The 22185-nt window shown below is 39.3% G+C and overlaps 1 protein-coding gene across 1 annotated transcript; it reads left to right on the forward strand.

The window, feature by feature from the left end:
- Positions 1-203: 203 nt before the first annotated feature.
- LOC106486814 (plasminogen-like) lies at positions 204-15245 on the forward strand. The gene is made up of 8 exons (XM_067294578.1): positions 204-486; positions 1760-1908; positions 6755-6848; positions 8498-8615; positions 8858-8932; positions 9848-9988; positions 10381-10487; positions 15232-15245. The coding sequence occupies exons 1-8, from the start codon at positions 471-473 to the stop codon at positions 15243-15245; spliced, it is 714 nt and encodes a 237-aa protein (XP_067150679.1). The 5' UTR covers positions 204-470.
- The last annotated feature ends 6940 nt before the right edge of the window (positions 15246-22185 follow it).

Below are 22185 nucleotides of genomic sequence, written 5' to 3' on the forward strand. Positions count from 1 at the left end.
ATACACCTTGCTGTTTATACCATATCAATAATTACTTATTTCTTTTTACTTGATAGTTATCTGAGTTCTGTGATATATAACAAAGAAGCAAATCTGTACCATTTCTGTATTTTGCACACCTCACCTATTCTGTGAAATATTCCCATGCATTTTTTGAAGGCTATATATGAATCAAAGTGCATTGTATTTATATTTCTAGGGATCTGAGAGAGAACTATTGCCAAAACCCAGGTGATGATATAGCCCCTTGGTGTTACACTACTGTTCCTACTGTGAGATGGGAATATTAGAATCTGCAAAAGTGTGACTATGGAGGACACTTTGTTTCACCTGAACCACCTTATTCAACATTAGAACCAGGCACTGATATGACTGTTTCGAACATAACAAGTAACCACATAGCTACAAGTTTGACTCTTCTAGAATTAAAAGAAGGTGGAACCAAGAGGTACCTACTGAAATCGGTCTAAATGACAGTAGAGTATGGTAAGAAGTTATACCTTTCCTCTAGTTTACAATTTCTTAGAATTAAGTGGCCAGGATTCTGTATTGAAATGTGTATGTTAACAGAATTCCCTGTTGTTATCTATCATATTGTATAATATTCTTTTCTTCTTAAGAGACACAGAAGAAATCAAATGGGAGGTTTTGAGACTGTATCATCACAGTATTGAAAGAGCTACTAGTCATGACAGCACATATAGATATGAGGTTAATAACTGACGTGAAGATTTTGTTTTCAGTCTACCTAAACAAAGAGGCTGTCTTAGTAATTGGAGATCTCCTGTGTACAGAAGACTTTGTTCTGTGTGCCCAGTGAAAGCGAACCTTCCCTCAAATCCCTCAAGTCTGTTCATGTGTGCAGAATACAGGTGATGTGAGGTGTAGGTTGAGCACCAAGAGCTGTATCTCAGGAGCCTACTTTCAAACTAAGGGCCTGGGTTGGGCCATACCTTTACATTTCTTTTATAGGTTCTATTCTCTGCTCAAGTGCAGCTAACATTTTCCATTTATCTGTAGCAAATTATTAGTATCTCTGCTGAGGATTTTATTTGCCTTATTTTGCTTGTTTTTCTAATTAAAAACCTTACTGACAGAAGCTGTGCTTTACATGTGGCAAAACATTGCAATGGGCAGTTGTGTTTTGAAGAAAAAAGGTAGAACAAGATTAAATATTTGATCCTGCAAGGTACTAAGTACTCTGTGCAACACCTTGTAGGAGCAATCTTTGGGCTTATAACATAGCTGCTAATAGGCACGCATCCAGAGCCCTGCCTCTTGCAGTAGTGAGAACCATCTGAGCCTAAACTTTGCTTTTAAAAATGATTTCTAATTCTTGTGGCTGAAGAGAAAAGCTTGAAAATGTGACTCAGTTGCAAACAACAAGTTAATACCTGCTGGTGATGGCAAAAAATCTGAAGTAATATCTGTGGGAAGCAGGAACTTCTTCCATTTTAACTCTGAAATGGGTCACTAATACTAAGTGCATAAGAAACAGTATGATGGAGTCTTTTCAATATTTTTGCACTATATGTGATAGCTGAAAACAATCATCTCCAAATCAGCAAATTCTGTGAACTGATATTTTGTACAAACGCATGCTTCAGTAGAATTTTTCTCAGAATATCACAGGTCAGAAAAACTTCTTTATGTAAGCAGAAGGGAATGAAATAGTTCCATCTGCTTATTTCCATTTATCTTGGAATTTTACCCAATGATTTACAGCAAAGCATTATTACTTTTTCTCCTTCCTTTACAGAGTGTATTATTGGCAATGGTAAAGATTATCGTGGTGCAGTCATGAAAACTAGAAGCAGCAGGACTTGTCAAGAGTGGAGTTCTCAGGAGCCTCATCACCACAGTTATCTCACTCCAGAGACTCATCCAAGATCAGGCCTGGATAAAAATGTAAGCAGCTGTTAATGCAATATTTGCATCTAATATTGCCTTCCTCCACTCTAACATGGACACTGATTGTCAAAGAAACAAACTCCATGTCCTTGAAACAAACTAAGAATTTGTTTTCATCAATTCTTGTTGGTGTGAATAGTCACCACTTGTGTGACAAGGTGAGTCCAGCAGTTCTGTCACACTCTCCCATGGTCCACTAGTATAGTTTTCTCTCTGGCTGCGCTAAAAATGATGAGCATCGTCTTTAGATATGATCTATCAAATGATAGGTCCTCCTGTACACCTGAGGACCACAAGGCCTGCCCTCCAGAGAGTGCCCCTGACATTCCTGCTAGGAGAAGCAGGTTTAGAAACTGTTTTTCAGTAGTGACAGAGGCAGAGACAGAAGTCATAGAGACTGAAAGTTTATACCAGGCTTCTTTAGCCACCTTTTTACTATGATACTCAGTTCCACAGACATCTCAAATTTAGCAGCCATACTTCACAGCACTAGCACACATAGACATCAAATCCCCATTCTAGTTCTCCAGCAATCATCCATTTTCTTCTAACTCATTTTAACATGCCTCCATTCCAAGCAGTGACTTCACATGCTCTGGTGTTTCATATTCTCCCTGCTGCCTGACTTGTGCTATGGTGTAAACCGTTTCCTCTACAGTCACATTACTTTGGACCTTGCTGAAACCTTTCTCCTTGTGATGTGAGAAGCTCAGCTCTTCCATCAAATTTCAATTTTTCTGTGAGGAATTTCTCCTGAGTTACTGTGTCCTGAAGAAAAGCAGCTGATCAGACATACCTTCCTTCCTTCCTTCTTGGAATTATGAAGATTTTCTTAGATAGAGGAAGAGCAGAAGAAACAGCAAGCATTATTTTTACTAGGGAGAAAGGGAATGTTCAGAGGAAAGAACAGAAAGAGTCTATCAACTCAAACTGATTCGCATCTTTTTCTCTGCCTTCACTGTCCTTTTCCATTGAAGCAGTACAGCATGCCCTAAAAAGCAGAGAGGGTGAAGAAAACTTAAGAGGCTGAAGGAGCACAGATGATAGTGAGCCTGGTTCTAGGTTGACAGAGAGCAGATGAGAATGTAAAGCACAGGGAAGAAAATGGAAGTTCTGTGCCAGGAAGCAATCAGTAAGGGAGACAAATCGTATCCTCTATGTTTTTGAGAGCTGACAATAACTAACTGAAATACATATACATGCAGCATGGATGGAACAGAGTTACATTTTAATATTGTTATTATATCTCATAATTTTATGGTGATTTTAGGATTTTGAAGAGTCTGGTGTGCTTTTTCAACTGAATATTGATAGTAATGCACTCTTTTTATCTATGAAAAATACTGCACAAAGAGCAGCCCAAATCTTAGCAGTTACAGTCCTGATAAGCACAACCAAAGTTTACTTAAATGATGAAAGCTTTTATGATGCAGACCCAGTTTGTTTTTCTTTTCTTTAAATGTAGAATCTGGAGCAATATGTCAGGATTGGCTTACCTGAGCTGGGATAATAAGCCACTGGCAAACTGCTCTGTACAGTCTTGGCCTGAGGTTGTTAGGGATGGTTTACTGAAAAAGTCACTGAAATAAAGCTACTTATTAAAGTGCTTGTACACTGCCTGGATGCTTCTCCCACTTAGGAAAAGGGGAAGGAGGGTGATTAGGAAACATGGGCAACAAACCATGCCAAATTCCAGAAGAGGAGTTATTTTTCTTCTACAGATCATTTTCTGTATATATTCTTTAGACGGTGACTCCAAGCGGTATCCCTTCATATTCATGGATTGCTTGGAAAGAGATCTCAGAGTTTTCATGTAAAAAAATTATTTTTAGAACCATTCTACCAAAGAAAGAATCAGCCTGGCACTTCTGCAGCAACATAGCACACAGAAAAACTGGAGGTCCCACATGGCTGCACTGCAGCTTCAGGAATGGCAACATGTTTCATGTGAGGCCACCAAGGTAACTTGAACTCTAGTGAAGCAGCTGATCATTGCATGCAAATTACCATTGCTAGTCCCAAAGCAAATTCTGGCATAATCAGTTATTCAAATAGCCAGTCCTCATGTGGACATAGCTGCACCTTTGAGACGCAAATGCCCATGGAAATCACTTTCAAAGGCTCAGTACCAAGCTATTAGAAAAGCAAGATCCGTTTGACTTCAGATATTTGAAGAGACAGTTTACAAGCATGTGACTCAAGTGAAAAACAATGGATAGCTCATCTTCTGATTCTGGGGAACATTTCTACAACCTTAGGCAGGATATTAGATGGGTTCTGAGACAGATCTTGTCTAGGAACAAAAAATTGAGAATGAAATTGCCATTAACACCTAGATTTCCCCATTTTCTTTGCTGATGTAATTGCCACTTCCATGGAAAGATAAATCCATAAACACATGATTATAGAGCCACAGATTTGATTTCTGTTCTCACTGGCAAACAGGATTGTTTAGTAGTAGTCAGACTGGCATGAGTTTCTTGAATAGCTTCTGGGCAATAAGAAGGATGCAAAAAAAGCTTACATCTTCTGTCATATAATGAGATGAGACTACAGTGGGATACATCTTACCTGAACTAACAAGCTCTGCTTTTCCAGGCTGTAGTCCAAGATTACAGGTTTTGAAACCTCTGTCATATCTGGTTGAGAACCATACCAAGACAAATCAACCATTAAGTTCACCTCATCACATATTTTCAGCTATTAAGTATGTTCTTCACAGGGGTTGGGTGTCATCATTGAAGCTATCTGATCTCTGAGGATAAAATGTGATGAGAAAAAGAGGTTCTGACAGATCTGAAAACCCTGAGATCCTCCTTGGGGCTTTTTCTGTGCCAGTAAATTAAACAAGGCCAGACCAAGGGCCATATCTCAGCTCATACCTATAGAGAAACACAGGCCACATCTGCACTGCTTGCTGGGAAAGTCGTAGATTGTGCCAGCCACCAAACCATGTCTTGGCACTGTTTGAGACAGTGCTAGTCAGTATGGCCCAAAGCCATGCCAGGGAATCTGCTAAGAATTAAACAGCTTGCATGATCATGGTGTAGTGCACAAGCCCAGGCTCTGGCCAGGCTTAGTTCATTAGTATAGACATAGTCTTTGTCCCCTCTTAGACAGACAAAGGACAGCCTGGTGCTGGAATCATTGTCAGTCAAGCTGGAAGGACTAGGATCAATGTAGGAACATACTAGCATTGGGATAAGTGGGGCACAAGGAGAAGATTATATGCCTTTTCTCCGCAAGTTAGCAGTGTATTCACCTTTGGGCATGGACATAGATCAGTTTCTGAGGGGGGTGGTAAATGCAGATGCTGAGGTGAAGACAGCCTTTTGTGTGTACTTCCAAGTCAGCAAAAGAAAACATGACCCTGGCACTGTCAGCTGGCACTGAAGGCCTGGCAAGAGTGGCAGCTGATTTCCAGAGAAACAGGCACATCCATTAGGGCTGGGGACTGCACCAGGGGAAGGGAGATGCCACAAGGCACAGCCACAGCTTCCTAAACTGGAAGCAACTTCAGAAAAAAACAAACATTTGGCCTTCCACAAGTTCACAGGAGCAAAACCCTCAATGAAAGAGAAAATAAAGGGAAGAAGGAAGGTAGAATTCTCTGGAAATGGGCAGTGTTGCTAACAAAACATTCCCTTTGAGTACTGCAAGAGAAGAAAGCTTTCAAATTTAGTGTTTGTTATGCACATGTATTTATGTGCATAATTACTTATGATTGTGCATTTGGACAATACATTGTACTACCAACAAGTGACTTTCCTTTGTGACTTAGATACAAAATACTCTAGAAGAGAACTTCTTGTATTTTTCACTGGACAGCCTCTTCTCTGGTCATTTCTTGCCCTGTGGAGGATGCATCCTCCTGCCTATCAAATGAGCCTGTCTCTGGAACTTGTTTCAGATTCTGAAAGAGCTGTAGGAAGTGGATTTGATTGTAATGCGGGTGGATGGTAAGATGACTAATGCACTAAAAGGAAAAGATCCAGGTCCAATTTCCAGCTGATATAGTGAACTGAGATGAAACTCAGAGTTCCATACATTTTTCTAACCTAATACCATCTTCCTAGTATAAATAACCGTTACACTTCCCTCCCAATGAACTCCTCTGTCTTTCAACTCTATAGTATGAAATTCTTTGTCCTAATCCACTGACTATGTTTATCCACAAGGGCCCACAAAAGAGTTCAAGCAAATCTAGAAACCCTCTCAGTCTTTCCACAGCTAGCAGAGGAGACTAGCAGAGGACTTTGCACACTGCTTGGACCCTGCTAATTAAAACACTGATGTGGCATTTGAAATGGGTGGGCAAACGATGCATATGAAACTGCATGGTGCTTTCTTGACTCTTCAGTATATGAGTTCCATTGCACATATCAGAGCAAAGCCCTTTGCTGCTTACCCAGTGCTTTGCAAACTGAGCAGGAGTCTGAAGAATTCTCAGTGTTGACCTGACTCTTATTGAATTAAGTGGCATCAGGGCTAAACCAACACTCAGTGTGTAGTGCAAAATCCTGTTCTCTGTCTAGCTGTAATTCTCAGAAGTCCTTAGAATCCAGGACCTTCAGGCTACCTCTGCTGACCAAACATTTCCTTGATGATGGCAGAAGTAGAAATTTTACTTTTATCATATTTTCTTTTTAACTAATGGTTTTGATAAAAAATAAAGCAAATAATTATATGTCAAGAAGAAAGAAGAATCTATCATAAGCAAAAAATAATGTGGAAAAACTGTTCAAAAGTTAGATTTTGCATTAGTGCTAGATGTAAATTAGGAAATTGGGAAGTATTTCCATCCTGAAGTTGAGTCTTTGTGTTCTTTTTTTCATTGTTAAAGTATTGCAGGAATCCTGATGGAGATATTAATGGACCTTGGTGCTACACAACAGACCCCCAGAAAATCTGGGAATACTGTGAAACTCCCAAGTGTGGTAATTATTGTTTCAGAAACATAGATTCATATAAATATTGATAAGAAAGTACCTCTAGAGTGCCACCAACTCCAGGTCTGCTGTGGCTTTGTTTCATCAGATCCTGAAAGCATCCAAGCATGGGAATTCCACAGCCTGCCTGGGACCTTGCTCCAGTGCTGCAACACTGGTTGCTGCCACACTTGCCCTGGTTAATTTTTTTTTTTCCTACTCTCCAAATTGAACTTCCCAAGCCAGTATGTGACCATTGCCCCTTGTTATGTTGTCTGGCATTACCAAGAAGACTTTGTCTCTGTTGTTTTTGTAACTCCCCTTCAAGTAGCTGTAGGCAGCTGTAGAACCTCACTTTACCCTCCTCTTTGCCAGACCAAACAAACCAAGCTCCCTCAACTTCTTCTAATGGGCCACATGCTCTAGACCCCTGACCCTCTTGGTAGGTTCAGCTGGATTCTCCTTAGATTCCCTCTTGAACTGGTGACTCAAAACCAGACACAGTATTTCAGATGCAGCCTCATCAGTGCTAAACAGAGGGGAACAAAACCTCCCTTTTTTTGCTTCCCGTGTTCCTCTTCAGGTAGTACAGTATGAAGCCTGCCTTATTCCAACTAAGAGCACGCTGTTGGCTCCTATCCATCTTGCCCTTTCTGTAACCCACAGACAATTTTCAGATCCTCCTCAACCAGTTGCTTGCCAGCACATGGGCTTCAGGCTTCTTCCACCCTAGTGCAAAACTAGGGGTCTGTGTCAGCCACTTCCCCTACTTTAATTCACCCTCCAATTTGATGATGGTACAGTCAATGCCTTTGTTCAGGTCAGTAATGAAGGTACTGACAATATGGGTCCCAGTTTTGACCCCCTGGGGCACTCTGCTCATTACTGGCCAGGCAAACAATGAGCTACTGATTGCTGTGCTTTAAGCCCTGAAGTCCCCCCAGTTTTCAACTCACCTAACAGTCTACTTGTCCAGCACACAGCTCCTCAGACTCAACTTTTGCTCTTCCTTTTGACAGTCTTTTGTGACAGTTGTGAGAGGTAGCTTCATTTTTCAACCCAAACTCAAAAGCAATCTAATGACAGCTATAGACTTGAATTATGTCCGCATGCAACTGATAAAAGTATCTGCCTGTAATAAATGTCTAGCTGATTGTACTAATGTCAGTGACCCAGTAAAGAGTCATTATCTGTCTCTGAGAATCAATACAATATTTTTTCTCTGTCCTCCTGGTTTGTTCTTGTAGTCAGTGTGCACTGCCATGTAATTTTAACAACCCTAACCAAACCCACAAACTCAACAGGAGGAAGTGTGAAGTGGGATTACAAATCTTGCCTTTGCTGCTGCTGTGCTTTTTGAAGTAGCTACTGTATTTTTATGGATGCTGTTACTTCTTGATCATTGTTGTCCAAATGATACCTACTTAATTCAAAGTATTTTGTGGGATATTGCTATGTGGAAAGTGACATCTTAGCCACAAAATTTCCTAGTGGAAGTGACTTAATAACATTTGTTTATTTGTATTTTTTGGTTTGCAGTTATGTAGGTAAAGAGTGAACAACTAAAAAGGATGACGATTATACCTTCCTCCCTTACGTTTGATTGCATTTTGAATGATGTTTAAAATTCCTTCGTGTGACTACTTTTCATTCTGTAGCTCCCTTTCAACAAGAATGTGGGAAACCAAAGAGGAAACCCAAGCAATGTCAAAGGATTGTGGGTGGATGTACGTCAGTGCCACATTCTTGGACCTGGGAAGTCAGTCTTATGACAAGGTATCACTACTTCATGTTGCACTGAAGCATTATGAAATATCAGGGGACAAAAGCAACAAAGATTAGAGAAGGTGTTACGTTATGGTGTATATCCTTCTGGAGAGCACCCTTGATCTGATATTAAGAGCATCTGAAAGGATGGGGAGAAACATTTTGAGAGTCTATCAATAAACACATTGTGTGTTGCAAGGATGATGGATAATTGCCTTCAAGTCATATCAAGTCTTTTATCTTTATTCCAGTACCAACATGCACCTTTGTGGTGATACTCTGATAGATCCCCAGTGGATTCTTATAGCAGCTCAGTGTTTGGAAAGGTAAGTGTCTTCTATGGCAAACTTTATGTTTATATGAGAAGGATTTCATGAATTTCAAGGAAATAATACTAAGATCCCACCAACATACAGATCAAAGCCTACCACAAGCTGCTTTAGCTGTGGGGAGAAGAAAAGATGATGGAATCTGTACTGGGACACTGTCTTACAAACCTACTGATAGACTCCATCTTGCGTGTCTGTGTCAGTTTAGACAATGCCAGACTAAAGCAGTCTTCCATTATGCATCTAGGCAGTCTCTGTCCCCCCTGCTCTAGGGCTAAGCTAACTCATTTGACTTGACATTGGAACAGAATGGAGGAACATTCATAGCATCAGACATCAGTCTCCTCTGAGAAGCAACATAGTCTCGTGCCTGCCACTTCTCTAAGATGCATATTTGATCCTAATACAGACATGGGAACAATGAAGAGAGCGATGAAGTTTGCTGGACCAATGCACTGTGCTGAGGCCCAGGCCAAGCATACAGTCTGTGTTGGTGTAACCTCAGGTTTTCTGGTTGCTTCAATCTTGATCTTACAAGAGCAAGGCATAACTTAATGCTGTTATCACTTTTGCCCTTTTGCCTCTTGAACTGTGAAGAGCAGGTGTAGAACTGATCGCATTTGCTGCCTCTGACAGGGCTTGGGAACGCTGCAGATAGCCAAAAGCTGCTGGAGTTTTGATTCTGCCCACTAAGCAAGAAAGCACTGTGCAATTTACAGACACACGAGGTGAACATAAAAAAAATGCAGGCATTTATTTTGTTGAGAGGAACAATCTGCTCTTCTGTCTTGTTCAGCATACTTCTGCAAGGAAACGTTCACATTTATCAGGGATGGATCCCCGGGCATGTATAAGAACGTGATTGTGTGTTATTATGTGTTTCATCTCATTGTGTGCAATTATTTCTTACAGGTCATCGACGCCTTCTTCCTACAGGGTCTTCCTTGGACTACACATGGCAAAGGCTGTAGAGCCATCTGTGCAAATCCGAGAGGTTAAGGGTATATTCCAGGGACCATACGGGGCAGACATTGCCTTGCTGAAGTTGAGCAGGTACCATTTCAATCCCAGCACTCCTTCTCAACTCCTTTCTTCTGACCTCACAAATAAACTTATGTGGATATAGATTTGAAAAGTGGCTGCTGATCCTGGTACATGGAAAGAATATTCCATCTCAGAGCCTGTGAGGTTTGATTTACCAAGGCATGGAGCACAGACAGCTGCCACTGATATAAATATGTGATGAGAATTCAGCTTGCGTCATTAATTTACTTCCTATTATTGCATGAAACCATTTCACATGATCCATCCATGAAACTATTGAATGTGAAAACAATCAGGTGTCTTGCTTCTCTCCCACCAGTATTGCTGAAGGGCATAGAGTGCAGGTGGATCAATGACAAACAAACTAATGGGTTTATATCTTTGTGGATCTTCCTTTTCAGTCCTGCAATGATTGTTGACCAAGTTATACCTGTGTGTTTACCTGAAGAAAATCTGGTGGTAGGAAGTGGAACAGAATGCTTTGCTACTGGATGGGGAGAAATAAAAGGTGAGGCATAGTCAATGCAGCTGGGAGTTTAATAGTCTTGGCAGGATTTGTACAGTTGGTCTCAAGAATTTTTACACTCATTGTTCAGGAAAAAACAAATGTGCGTACTTAAACTTTTACATAAATCAAAGATTACTGGTCAGTGTCAGTCATTCCATTCCCCCTCGAGCAATCCCACATACACTGAAAATCAAAAAAAAAAAAAAAGAGAGAATAAAACCAGTGAAACCAAGCAGGGCTTCCCTCTTTCCAGAGTAGTCTTTTCCTTTTAGCTTACTATTCCACAGATTCCTTATCCCTTTTGTACACTGTTTGGCCACAAATAAGAAACCCCATCATCAGTTTAATGTATACCTGCAGCATTCACCAAAACATCAGTGAGTGGCATTAACTGGAATTTACTGTGGCAAAAGTGGAGTGAAAATGAAGATAAGATTCTGTCACATCAGCTAAAAAACCTGAGGATTAGAGATGGATCAGAGCAAAAGCCACATCTTTGAAAACTTTGCAGTTTGTGAAAAGTTCATTTTCCAAGCTTTATGGCTGGAAACTCACTGTACAAAGAATTGAATGGAAAATCTATACTTGAACCTCTTTTTTCCTCAGTCTTTGGGGTAGAACAGATCCAAACTTACTGCTGAGCCTGCAGTAAGGCATTTCTCCAGTATCAGAACTTGTCTTATTATTACACTGCTGTGAATTAAAAGCAAAGTGATATTTCTCTGAGCTTTCAGCACTCTCTCCAGCAAAGACAGGACCTCTTTAAAGGTGTCCTTGGTTTTATAATATGAAGGGTACTTTCTTTCTGAATTTCTAAATGTTTCCAAGTTTAGGTTTAATAAAGTTTAAATAACTTCAAAATGCATATAGACTGATGTGTTTTCTTCCTCCTCCTCACCCCTGAATCAGATGTTTCTCTGTTACCCCTTGCTAAATCATTTACAAAGACTATTCTGTCTCAAAGTCTATGAGGTTTATGTATTAAGGCATGGAATACAGACAGCTCCCACTGATATAAAATTAGGATGGGAGAACAGGTTGGAGGACAGATAAACTGTCAGTACTAAGCTCTTGATAACAGTCTTTATTTTTGTAGTTTATATTTTTTTTGTTGGTTGTTTATTTCCAAAATATACTGGTGGAGAGTATGTCCTAAAACAGACCAGCTTGCCCATGATTGAAAATAAAGCATGCAATAGCTTTGAATTTCCAAATGGAAGAGTCAAAAAGTTTGAATTCTGTGCTGAGCCCGTTAATGGTTGCACAGATACCTGTCAGGTAAGAAAAGCTTAGGAGCATCTAATCAGTCATTTCCTATCCTCATTACAAGCCTTTAGAAAGTACATTGATCTTAGAAGTTTACTTTTCTTGTTCTTTGGTGCTCTCAGTACATTCACAGATCTCCTGTATCATTGTTAATGGCTGTGCTTCAAGTTTCTGCTTGATGCTCTAAGCAAATCAAATTATACCTTAGTCTCAGTGGTTTAGTTCTTAGATTATTCTCTGAAAGTATGTGCTGCACCCTCCATTTAAAATGTAAGAGTTGAAAGATACATACAGTGCCTCATTCTCCCTTTCCTAGCACTAAAACTAGATGTTCCCTAGACACTGTGGGTGTCTGTGATGTTATGGACACTTGGAATAGAAATATGAAGATTGGCATCAACAAAATATGAATGGAAACGTGTGTGTAAGTGCCAGGAGAAAGAGCAGAACAAAGGTTAAAAGGATAACGAAAGACATCTTTCCCAGTAATAAAACTGAGGAACATGCTGTTCCTGTCAAACCTAGAAGGCCTATGCTGTGGTAAAGACCACAGCACAGGCAGCCTGTCAGTGGAAGACCCATCTGACAGCAGCAGGAGGAAAATAAAGTTTAGCACATCACATTGTGCCATTCTTTTTTCTGTTAACCCATCAGGAAGACAAACTATAGAAAAGGACCACTCCATAAGAGCTGTTGACTCCTAAATGATGTAAAAGATCTGTCCAAAAACTAGTTAGTCATCGCCAATTGGAAATAACCCAAGATGTGATGAGGACTCAGTAGCTGCTGTCCCTTGTCCTTCATGTTGCACACCAGTAATACTGACTGGACTGCTTGGATGCATACATCTTGGTGCTTGTGTGTATGTGGGTGTAAGAGTGTAAGCAAATGAAATCTATGAGAGAATGAGTGTGAACTGGAAAATCAACTCATTTAGAGATTTCGTAAAAATAATCACTTCTTCTTCCATAAGTTCTCACACTGAGTTTTGTTACATTACTGTCCTGCTACCACCCTGTTTTTTATTCCAGAGCAGATTTCAAGGCTGTTTTGAGTGAGTCACATACCTGGCAGTGAGAGGTAGATAGAAGACAGGGAAGATCATAAGTGAAGAAAAACAATCCGACTCTACATTTTGTTGCAGAAATAACTCCTCACATTGTTCCATAAAAATATGAAACAAAAATATGAAATGAAATGAAATGAAATGGAATGGTCAGTCTTAGTTCCTGGCTGTCTCCAGAGCTCTTTATAACATACAGATTTACAAGAATTATCTAATAGACAGGGAAAACTCTTTCCTAGCCAAAGTTCAGGGTTTTTTATGACTTTTATTGTCCTTGTACAGCTGTGGAGATATATTCACTCTTCTTCTTTACCTCCTATTTGCATATTCCTGATTACTCATGTGCTATCACTAACATAGTGACATTCTTTCTTCTTTAGGGAGACAGTGGAGGACCTTTAGTTTGTCTTGTCCAAGACAGGTTTGTCCAGTATGGAACCACCTCCTGGGGCTTTGGTTGTGCCCTGCCTAAGAAACCTTCTGCCTTTGTCCAAGTTTCTAGTTATACTTCTTGGATTAAGAATATAATGGGAGCCAACTGATCCTGGGAATGGACTGCCCTCTCCTGGAAAGCAGTATGCACATTAGAAATATGAGATTACGATTATATTAAATTTTAAGAATGGAAAATAAATATAAAATAATAATAAAATAAATATAATCCATTATAAATTACTGTAAGCTAACACTCTTTCATAAGTAGCCAAACTGATGGTTTGTTTCCCTCTTTCAGTATTCTCTGTGTTTCAAGGTATTCTACAATAAATACATGTGAAGCACCCATTCAGAAATCTCATTTCTGTGTGTATCTGGACTTCACATGTAGTTCTAGCCTTCATATAAACCTTTAGAAAGTAAATTGTTCTTGAAATTTTACTATTTTAGTTCTTTTGTGCTCTCAACTTTTTTACTGACCTCATGTATTATTGTTAATGGCTATACATCAAGGTTTCTCTGAGGACCTCTCATAGGTCATGAAGACACCCAGTTGAACTATGGAGGTAGAGACCTTTCATAGGCAAGTTTTGGTCTGTGAATGCCTCTTTCAGACAGCAGCGTGTGGCTGTAGTAGTCTCCATGATCTGGAGCTCACCTGTGAGCAAACATGAAGATTCCTAGGCAGCTGCCTACTAGTATTGGGATTATATTCTCCTGCAGATGCAATGCAGGCAGAGGAAAAGAGCAAAAAAACCTTCTGTTTTAGATCCTCTTACTTGGCAATCAGCTTTAGACAGGATTTTCCCAGGGTCTTAAAAACAAATGGTGGAAAGGGAAAAGACTTCTTTTTCTTCTTTTTTTGTGTATGGTAAATTTGCAACTGTTACTGAGTCTCAAAACTGGAGTACGCATGCTGCAGTAAAATACAAAATGGCCAGCTTAAAAACTTTTTCATAGGGCAGACTGACGCAAGTCTTCAGAGCTCTTCAGTGCTGTTGCTGGAAAACCAATATAGCACAAAGAAAAAATGACACCAGATCCTTAGTACCTGCCTTGCTTCAGTGTGTAAACATTATAGGTGGAATTTGGCTACCTATAAATGGATGGCTAGTGTCATTTTAGAAGTCTTTGTTTGTTTGAGACATGTGAATGAGCCTGGCTGAAATATTGTAGGATTTGAGGGTGACACAGTGGCAGCTGGATTCCAGACAGGATTCTCTGTGAAGTCTAAGGCATTAGATGCTTTGTTCAGACAAGTCCCAGCCTAGATGTAATTTTTTTCTCTAATTGGAAAGGATTTATATCATAATGTGGCTAACCAAAGTTATGGCCATGACCTATTAAAATAAATACCTCTTACTGCTTGATGATAATTTGAGATGCAACAGAGGAAAAGAAAACAAAGAAGCTCTAATGCATTGTAGAAGAACAACCTACTTCTTATTATGCCTTACAATACTAAACTGATGAACCATCAGATCTCAATATGGGTATTTTAATGTTTCATTTTGCACTAGTGCCTTCTTTCTTCAGTAGTGCATTCCATCACAGTACTCCCTAGCATCCAAACAAGTCTCCCAGCCTGTGTTATAAATAGCATTGGGGTTTTTTGGACAATATAATGAACTACCATCTTTAAGAAAAAAACTGTCAAGCTGTTTAGAAATGTCAGTACATGCAAAAAATCATCTGCCACTCATAGCCCCAGGAATAACCCTGAGCTTAGATAACAGTCACCCTGGACTAGATTCAGGTATACATTACACAAGATTTTCATCATCCTGCTCTCCTGGGAGACCAAAGATTAGATAGAAATCTTTTTTAAGGATTTCAGCCTGTTCTGAGCTGTGAATCTTGCTGCCTGTGGATTTTGGACACATGAATTTACTTCTTTCTAAATGCTTACTTTGTTTATTTCCCCACAGAGACAATACAGATATAAAGACTAATCTGACTTTTATTTTTCCTCTTCAGCATCTGTCTTCTAAATTCCAGTGACAAATCCTTTACTATTCACAATGACATATATGGCAGGAAGAACGCTGTTTCATTCCTGCCCTGAAGTGGGTTTACCTGCATAATATTATCAGTTAAAATGTTGCTATCTTTTATCCAGTTATTTCTATTATCTGCTGTCCTTGCTGTTTTCTTTCGCTGCCTCGGAAAAGCAGAGAAAACTTTGGAGCAAATAATCCAGTTATTTCCCACACCAAATATTCTGTACAAATAAAGATAGGGAAGTTGCATATCTATTCTCAAAAAAGTTGTGTTGAAGTTATTAAATTTATTATAATAAATGCATGTTTGTACAGTAGAAGGAGAATAATGGCTTAAGACAGGTATTTTTCTAACAAAGTAAAACCCTAGCAGTTGTTACCATGCCCATTATCTTGGCAAGAGCAAAGCAGATAGATATCAGAAAGAACATTACAGCAACAGTTCCTTTTCTAACTGAACAGCCAAGCTTGCTGTTCTTATCTTTAAAGTATCCACTTAACATATGTATTTGTAAGCAATATGCACTACATGATATATCCAGTATACTTTGGCTATCTTATTTGATTGGATAATATTGTACTTTAATCACTAATATAATTAGAAGAGTAACTGTAGTCAGACACGAGTTTTGTAAGTGTCTTAACTTCATTAATATTTTAAAGGGACACAAGGCTAAAACATCTCTATGACTTGACTTACAAACTTCAAACCCAGCACACTAAGACATTACAAATTTAATTGCCGATATCACTCCATTAAAAAGATCTCCCATCTTTTATCTTAAACCCCTATGCACTTACATCTATGTTCTTGCTTGTGCTATGCTTAATAATCTTACATGTGTGTAACAGGAACTAATACAACTTCTAATTAGATCGTTCAAAAACCTAATTTGTTTCTGTTTTGATTCTTCCTTTGCCATTTTTCTAGAAGGCTTAATCTGTATAACAAGTAGAGGGCCAGTGGCTAGATACTGTTCCCTTTTTCTTCTCATATGAAAATCGTATAAAATTGAGAGAGAGAGAGAGAGAAAAACAGCTAAAATAAACAGAAATTACTTTGAAAACCAGAAGAATTTAACAAATGTTGATTTCCTTACCCAGGCAGTTTATAGCATCAGCTGACACAATTCAGTAGAGAACTAGTTTGATTTGAAATTACTGATCTGTTTTCTTTTTATGTAAATTTTCCATTCTATTTTGCCTTTAGGAACGCTTCAGTATATTTTAATAGCTTATATATTTCTCCATTATGTATTGGTTTAGAAGACGTACATTGCATAACTCTATAGTTTTTCATCTTCTGTAAAAGGCAGAAACATTTGACATGGCAGCTGTTCTATTAAGGATTTTCTAACTACCTCATAATCCCTTTCTCCATGGTGGGGTTAAGAAGACTATAGCATCATTAACCAGTTTTCTTAATTATTTTATTTACTTGACTTATCGTCAACCTTACCTTTGCCTGTGAACTAGCTTTTCTGGTTTATCATGGTTCTAAATATAAATGTGAAATATGTGAACATTTTGATAAAGATTTTTAAAAGCCACTGGTGAGTTTTAATATAACAACTATTCAAAAAATTACCGGACTGATTTCTTACAATAGCCATTGTATTTAGTCACAAAATTGTTCAAAATACTGTTTTGTGCTTAAACAGAAATTTTCCAACTCTGTCAACCAGTTGTTCTTCTTTTTGGAAAGTTTGGATAAAATCCATTCAGCAGTTTGGTATTCTGTGCATGAGATCACTTCCACTAGGGAGAAAGTAATTATCTGTCAGAATTTCTGTTTTCCTCAGAAAATGAATGAAAAAAATGTTAAAACAACACTGAAATACTTCTAGATGGTGTGTAATTCCAGGATCATATCGACAGTCCTGACCTCTCCATGTTTATTACAGAACAGAACTGGTTAGGTAGATCAACCTCCACAGAGAGTCTTGCTTCAAAATAGTAAATATGCTATTACAGCAAGTGTGTGAACCATCTGCATTATCTCACCCCTGTGTATCTCTTGATTCTCTAGCTATCACCATTACTGTTCCTAAGTAGAAGTGATATCTTTTATCAGCCCAGCTTTCATGACTGGAAAAAGACAGTCCTTGAGGCACAAAGAAGAGCTTGTGTGCACAAAAACTTGTCTAATATTTTCAACTACGTTGGTTGGTCTAACCAAAGATATTGACTCTACCTATAAGGCTTGTCTGTTGTACATACATCACAGCAAAAGCAAACAAACAGAAAGCCTTTTCTACCTTTATTTGTATGGAATGGTACTTTTTTCCCAGGGATTCTCAGTCTGTGAAATGATTCCCACCTCTAGAAGATAAGTGGACTGAAAAACTTTTCTGCTTTAATTGTTCTGATGTAGTTAAACTGACAAAATACCCAGAAGTGGATGTAGTTATGGAAGGGTTCATACTAACATAGATTCTGGCTGTGCCCTACCCAGCATAAGCTACACTTCTATGTCCATCTTTTACTCATATCTCTAACTTCATGAAAGTTTTTACTGATATGGCTTTGCTAGTTGAACTTTCTAGAGTAGGCCTAGCCATAGCTTACCTGGGATTTTTTGCTTAAGATGCACATGGATAAATCCCTATTCTGACTACTAAGAGAGGAGCCAGTTCGGTGGATGAAAAAGCTCAGTCTTTGCTCAGTGCCAGGAGCAATTTTTTGAAGAAGCTACACAGTTGAGTTGTTGAATTTTGGATACTTTTCTGATCCAGCCGTATGCTCTATTTGCCGAGCATATTATTATGGCAATACCCAAGATCGTTGGCTATGAACAAAAGCCTGGATGCTGCTTTAGTAGCAACTCTCCTAACATATCAGGCCTCAGCCTACCTGCCTGCCTGCCTGCCTGCGTCCCTCCTTCCCTTCTTTCTTTCCTTCTCTTTTTTTGCATCAGATAAGGCTATTGAAAGAAAAGACATTTTTCAAACATAAATAATAATTTAACTATCTGTGTGAAGGGTGATTAAAGCTAATATGCTTTCTGGAAGAATTCCCAAGATGGACAGCTAAATCCATCTCTAGCCCACTAAATCAAGTGGGCTTGTTTTGCATTGTTAATGTGAGGTCCAGGAAAAGAATAAGAACTGCAGGTGCTCAACATCTCTGAACATTGAGGTCTCTTTCCCAGGGTACCTAAGTATGCATTTAATCTTCAAATGTAGGGCTAAACCTTATTAAGAAAGCACTTGCAAAACCCCGAATCTGCAAGTTCTGCATTGTACTGGGACAAGATGCCTGCAGGTTTGCAGATGATTAAGGGATCACACTGTAGAGCTTCTGCTTTCTTTATTCTTGCCTGAATGCTTTGTGCCCTAGGTTTGTTCCCACACATGGAGGCACGGGCACAGGGGAAGAGGAAAAGGGCATTTTCTACAACTGTCCTACCTTTGGAGAGACAGGGCTTTTCTCCCTCTCACCTTAGGCAGCCAAGTCCTTTTTATACAGAAATACCTCCTCCTAAGGCCTCGAGCCAAGAAGAAACAGAGATAAAAGTTTTATTGTTTCAATCTCCTCGATGAAAAAAATGTAATCTCTCAAGAAGGATATCTACATAACTTGACAGTCTGAAACTCCAGAAGCAGGGCAGAGGCCAGAGGAGAACCTGAACAACTACTGTATAGAGAATAAAAGTTCATGGTTCCGAGCAGTTTGCTGACTCACCAGGCAAGAAAGTGGCATGATCTCACATCAGAAAAGGGAGGAGAATAAAAATAGTTCATTACAGCATGGGATTGCTAATGTGTCCTAATATAAAGGCCAGTACCTTCTGCCTGTAGCAATTTAATGTCAAGTTGTTTCCAAAGAAAATAAAATTGTGATTAAAAGGGACTTTATCCAAAAGCACATATTCTAAAGTGTTTTTAGAGATGGAAGAGTTACAGCTCTAGTGATTTCCTAAAATAGCATCCTTTACAGGAAAGGAGAGCAATAAGCTGCTGTCACTAGAAAGCCCAGTTGCCAATGACACTAGCTAAGTTTAAAGTCTGCTGGATAGGAGGAGCTGAGGGTGTCTGAGATCATGTTAGGCTTAATGTTATATCCAGACAAACAATATATTGTTTTCATTTTACTGGACAAAGTTAGCTCTTATTTGTGTTCATGAGCTGACTGCTAACATTGTAATGTATGTAAACGTATGCAGTCATCTGAATTGTTTGGCATTTATTTTATGCTAGTGAATTTCAGTCACTGACAAGTGACCCATGACAGGATATCCAGCTGACCACAGTCACTTCTATTAGGGGGAGAGGAGAGGTATATGTGGGAAATGGTTTCCCTCAGATGAGACTGAACAAGATTCTCCTTAAAGGGAGGCCCAGCTTATGACAGAAAAATAAATGACAACATAACACCTGAGACTGGCAGGAAGGTATAGAGGACTAAAACAAACATAGGACTAAGGTAGTCCAGACATTGTGTTCATAAAACATTGGCCTGTGTTGTAGCTCGCTGTGTTCTCATGTATAGTTTTGCCATTTTCTTTAAACCCAGTAAAACATGTATTAATAAATGTCATAGAAGATTATTATCTCTTTGCTTAGTGAAATGTCTAAGCAAAACAAGTAAGTTCTTCCAAAGGGTTGTAAAAAGTGATTGCAACAGTAATCTCTTTGCCAGTCCATCTTCCAGCCCTGCACTGTGTGCGAAAAGTCACAATGGTTGTAAACATGGAAAAGATCATGCAAAAGGTCTTTATTAGTGCTACATTTGTGCATCTGCAGGGGGAAGGATGACAGATAGCCAAGTATCATGAACATTAAATTTCTCCATTGAAAGAAGCTGCTTTTGCAGATTTTTTGCTACAAAGATGCCCATTACCTTGGATTCTTTCCTGTGGTGCTGAGTGCCAACTTGGGCAGCTACGTATGCTCACATAGATTGTGTGATGAATTGTTTCTCTGCAAAATATTACATCAAAAAAGCCCCTGAAATGGGACTTTGATTGCAAACTAAAGGAGATTTTTAAAGAAAGCAGTAATATCAGATGAACCATAGATTAATTCAAGGCCTGCTGGCATTTTACGCTGTATATAAGGACTGGGAGTCCTGGTGGGCAACAAGTTGACCATGAGCCAGCAATATGCCCTTGTGGCCAAGAAGGCCAATGGTATCCTAGGTTGCATCAGGAAGAGCATTGACAGCAGGTCAAGGGACCATGTCCTTCCCCTCTACTCAGCCCTGGTGAGTACAGTGTCCAGATCTGGGCTCCCCAGTAAAAGAGAGACATAGACCTACTGAAGCGAGTCCGGAGAAGGGTTACCAAGATACTGAAGGGACAGGAGCATCTCTCACATGAAGAAGACTGAGAGAGCTGGTACTGTTCAGCCTGGAGAAGAGAAGACTGAGGAGGGATCTTATCAATGTGTATAAATATCTGAAGGGAGGGTGTAAAGAAGATGGGACCAGACTCTTTTCAGTGGTGCCCAGTGAGGAGGAGAGGCTACGAACACAAACTGAAACACAGGAAGTTCTGTCTGAACATGAGGAAAAACTTCTTTACTGTGAGGGTGACTGAGCACTGGAACAGATTGTCTAGAGAAGTTGTGGAGTGTCTATCCTTGGAGATGTTCAAAAGCCATCTGGATAGAGTCCTGGGCACCTGGGCTCTAGGTGATCCAGCTTGAGCAGGGGAGTTAGTTAGACTAGATGTTCTCCGGAGGTGCCTTCCAACTTCAACAATTCTGTGATTCTGTGGAAAGAACAGGAAGGAATTTTAATGCACATGAAACTGAAAGGGCTTCTTCTGGACAGATAGACATTTATAACTAAAGAAACTTTGCATTATGTAGAGAGGAGGGACTTCTTTCTTAGTTATGACATGTGCCAGACAGGGAACTAAACTTCTCATGTCCCTAGCTTGTAGCTTCTGACTTAAATGATCACCTTCACCTATGAAATCAAGTACCTACTGGCACAACATGGAGGAATTCTGATCAAACCTTTGCCCCGAACATATTTCCTCTTTCAAGTAATAAAACTGTATGAGTGGAGTAGCCTACTGAAAGCAGAAAGGCTTTCCCTGTAGTTCTTGCTATGAGGAAGTCCATGGCAAGAACACCATCTCCAGGCCTGCATAAGCTTATTTCACAGCAGGAGCAAGCTAGATGCCCTCATGTGAAGATATCCTGAGACAGCATTTTTCCTGAGAGAAAGATCTGAAATAGTACTCTTAGCCCAATGTTTAGTCTACCAAGAGGGTATTTATCACCTGACATATTTCAGAGCAGATGCAGACTACCAGAAGGTCTAGCTTGGCACAGCTACAATGAAGGCACTCTAGGACCACCTGTAGGAGAATAAACATGTGCAACATCGGAAACAACAGGGATGTAGCCCTTCTTGCCTTGCCTGTGTCTAAACATTGCTCTGATAAGAAGCAGCCTTGGCTAGCAAACACACTGCTGGAAAAGTGAAGTCTGGGGCCACACGGCATGGAGGTGGCTGTAAAACTTACTCTACAGAGCACAATGAGAGATGTTAGTCATCTCAGTAATGTCAACTCAGACGTTTGCTTGCAAACATCTGAAGCAGGTTGAGACATTACTGTCATATACCTACTTGCTTTAGCAATACTGAAATTTATCATGAATATCTTGTATGTATTAGTTATATGTGTTTTGCTTGAGGTATTCTGCATGTAGTTCAAATCTCACATTGAGTGTTGTCTGAATGCATTTCTAAAAACCCTGCTGTTACATTAGTTATGTAAACATAATCTATTCATGCAGAGGATATTCTACTAGGTTTTTACTATCTTGGGTTATTTTTACAGTTCTGTTATTCTACTTAGTAGTTTGTTAATTTTTCATTTACTCTAAGAAGGGAAATAATTAAATTACAGCAAAAAACTTTAGGTTAGACATCAAGAAAACCTTAAGTGTAAGGATACTTTACTGTAAGTTAGCTA

Source organism: Apteryx mantelli, chromosome 3, assembly GCF_036417845.1.
Source record: "Apteryx mantelli isolate bAptMan1 chromosome 3, bAptMan1.hap1, whole genome shotgun sequence".
Lineage (NCBI taxonomy): Eukaryota > Metazoa > Chordata > Aves > Apterygiformes > Apterygidae > Apteryx > Apteryx mantelli.

Coding starts and splice junctions, on each gene's coding strand:
- LOC106486814 (XM_067294578.1), top strand. Junction 6,849..8,497: donor CTGTGAAACTCCCAAGTGTG/GTAATTATTGTT, acceptor TTCATTCTGTAG/CTCCCTTTCAACAAGAATGT. Junction 8,616..8,857: donor GAAGTCAGTCTTATGACAAG/GTATCACTACTT, acceptor TCTTTATTCCAG/TACCAACATGCACCTTTGTG.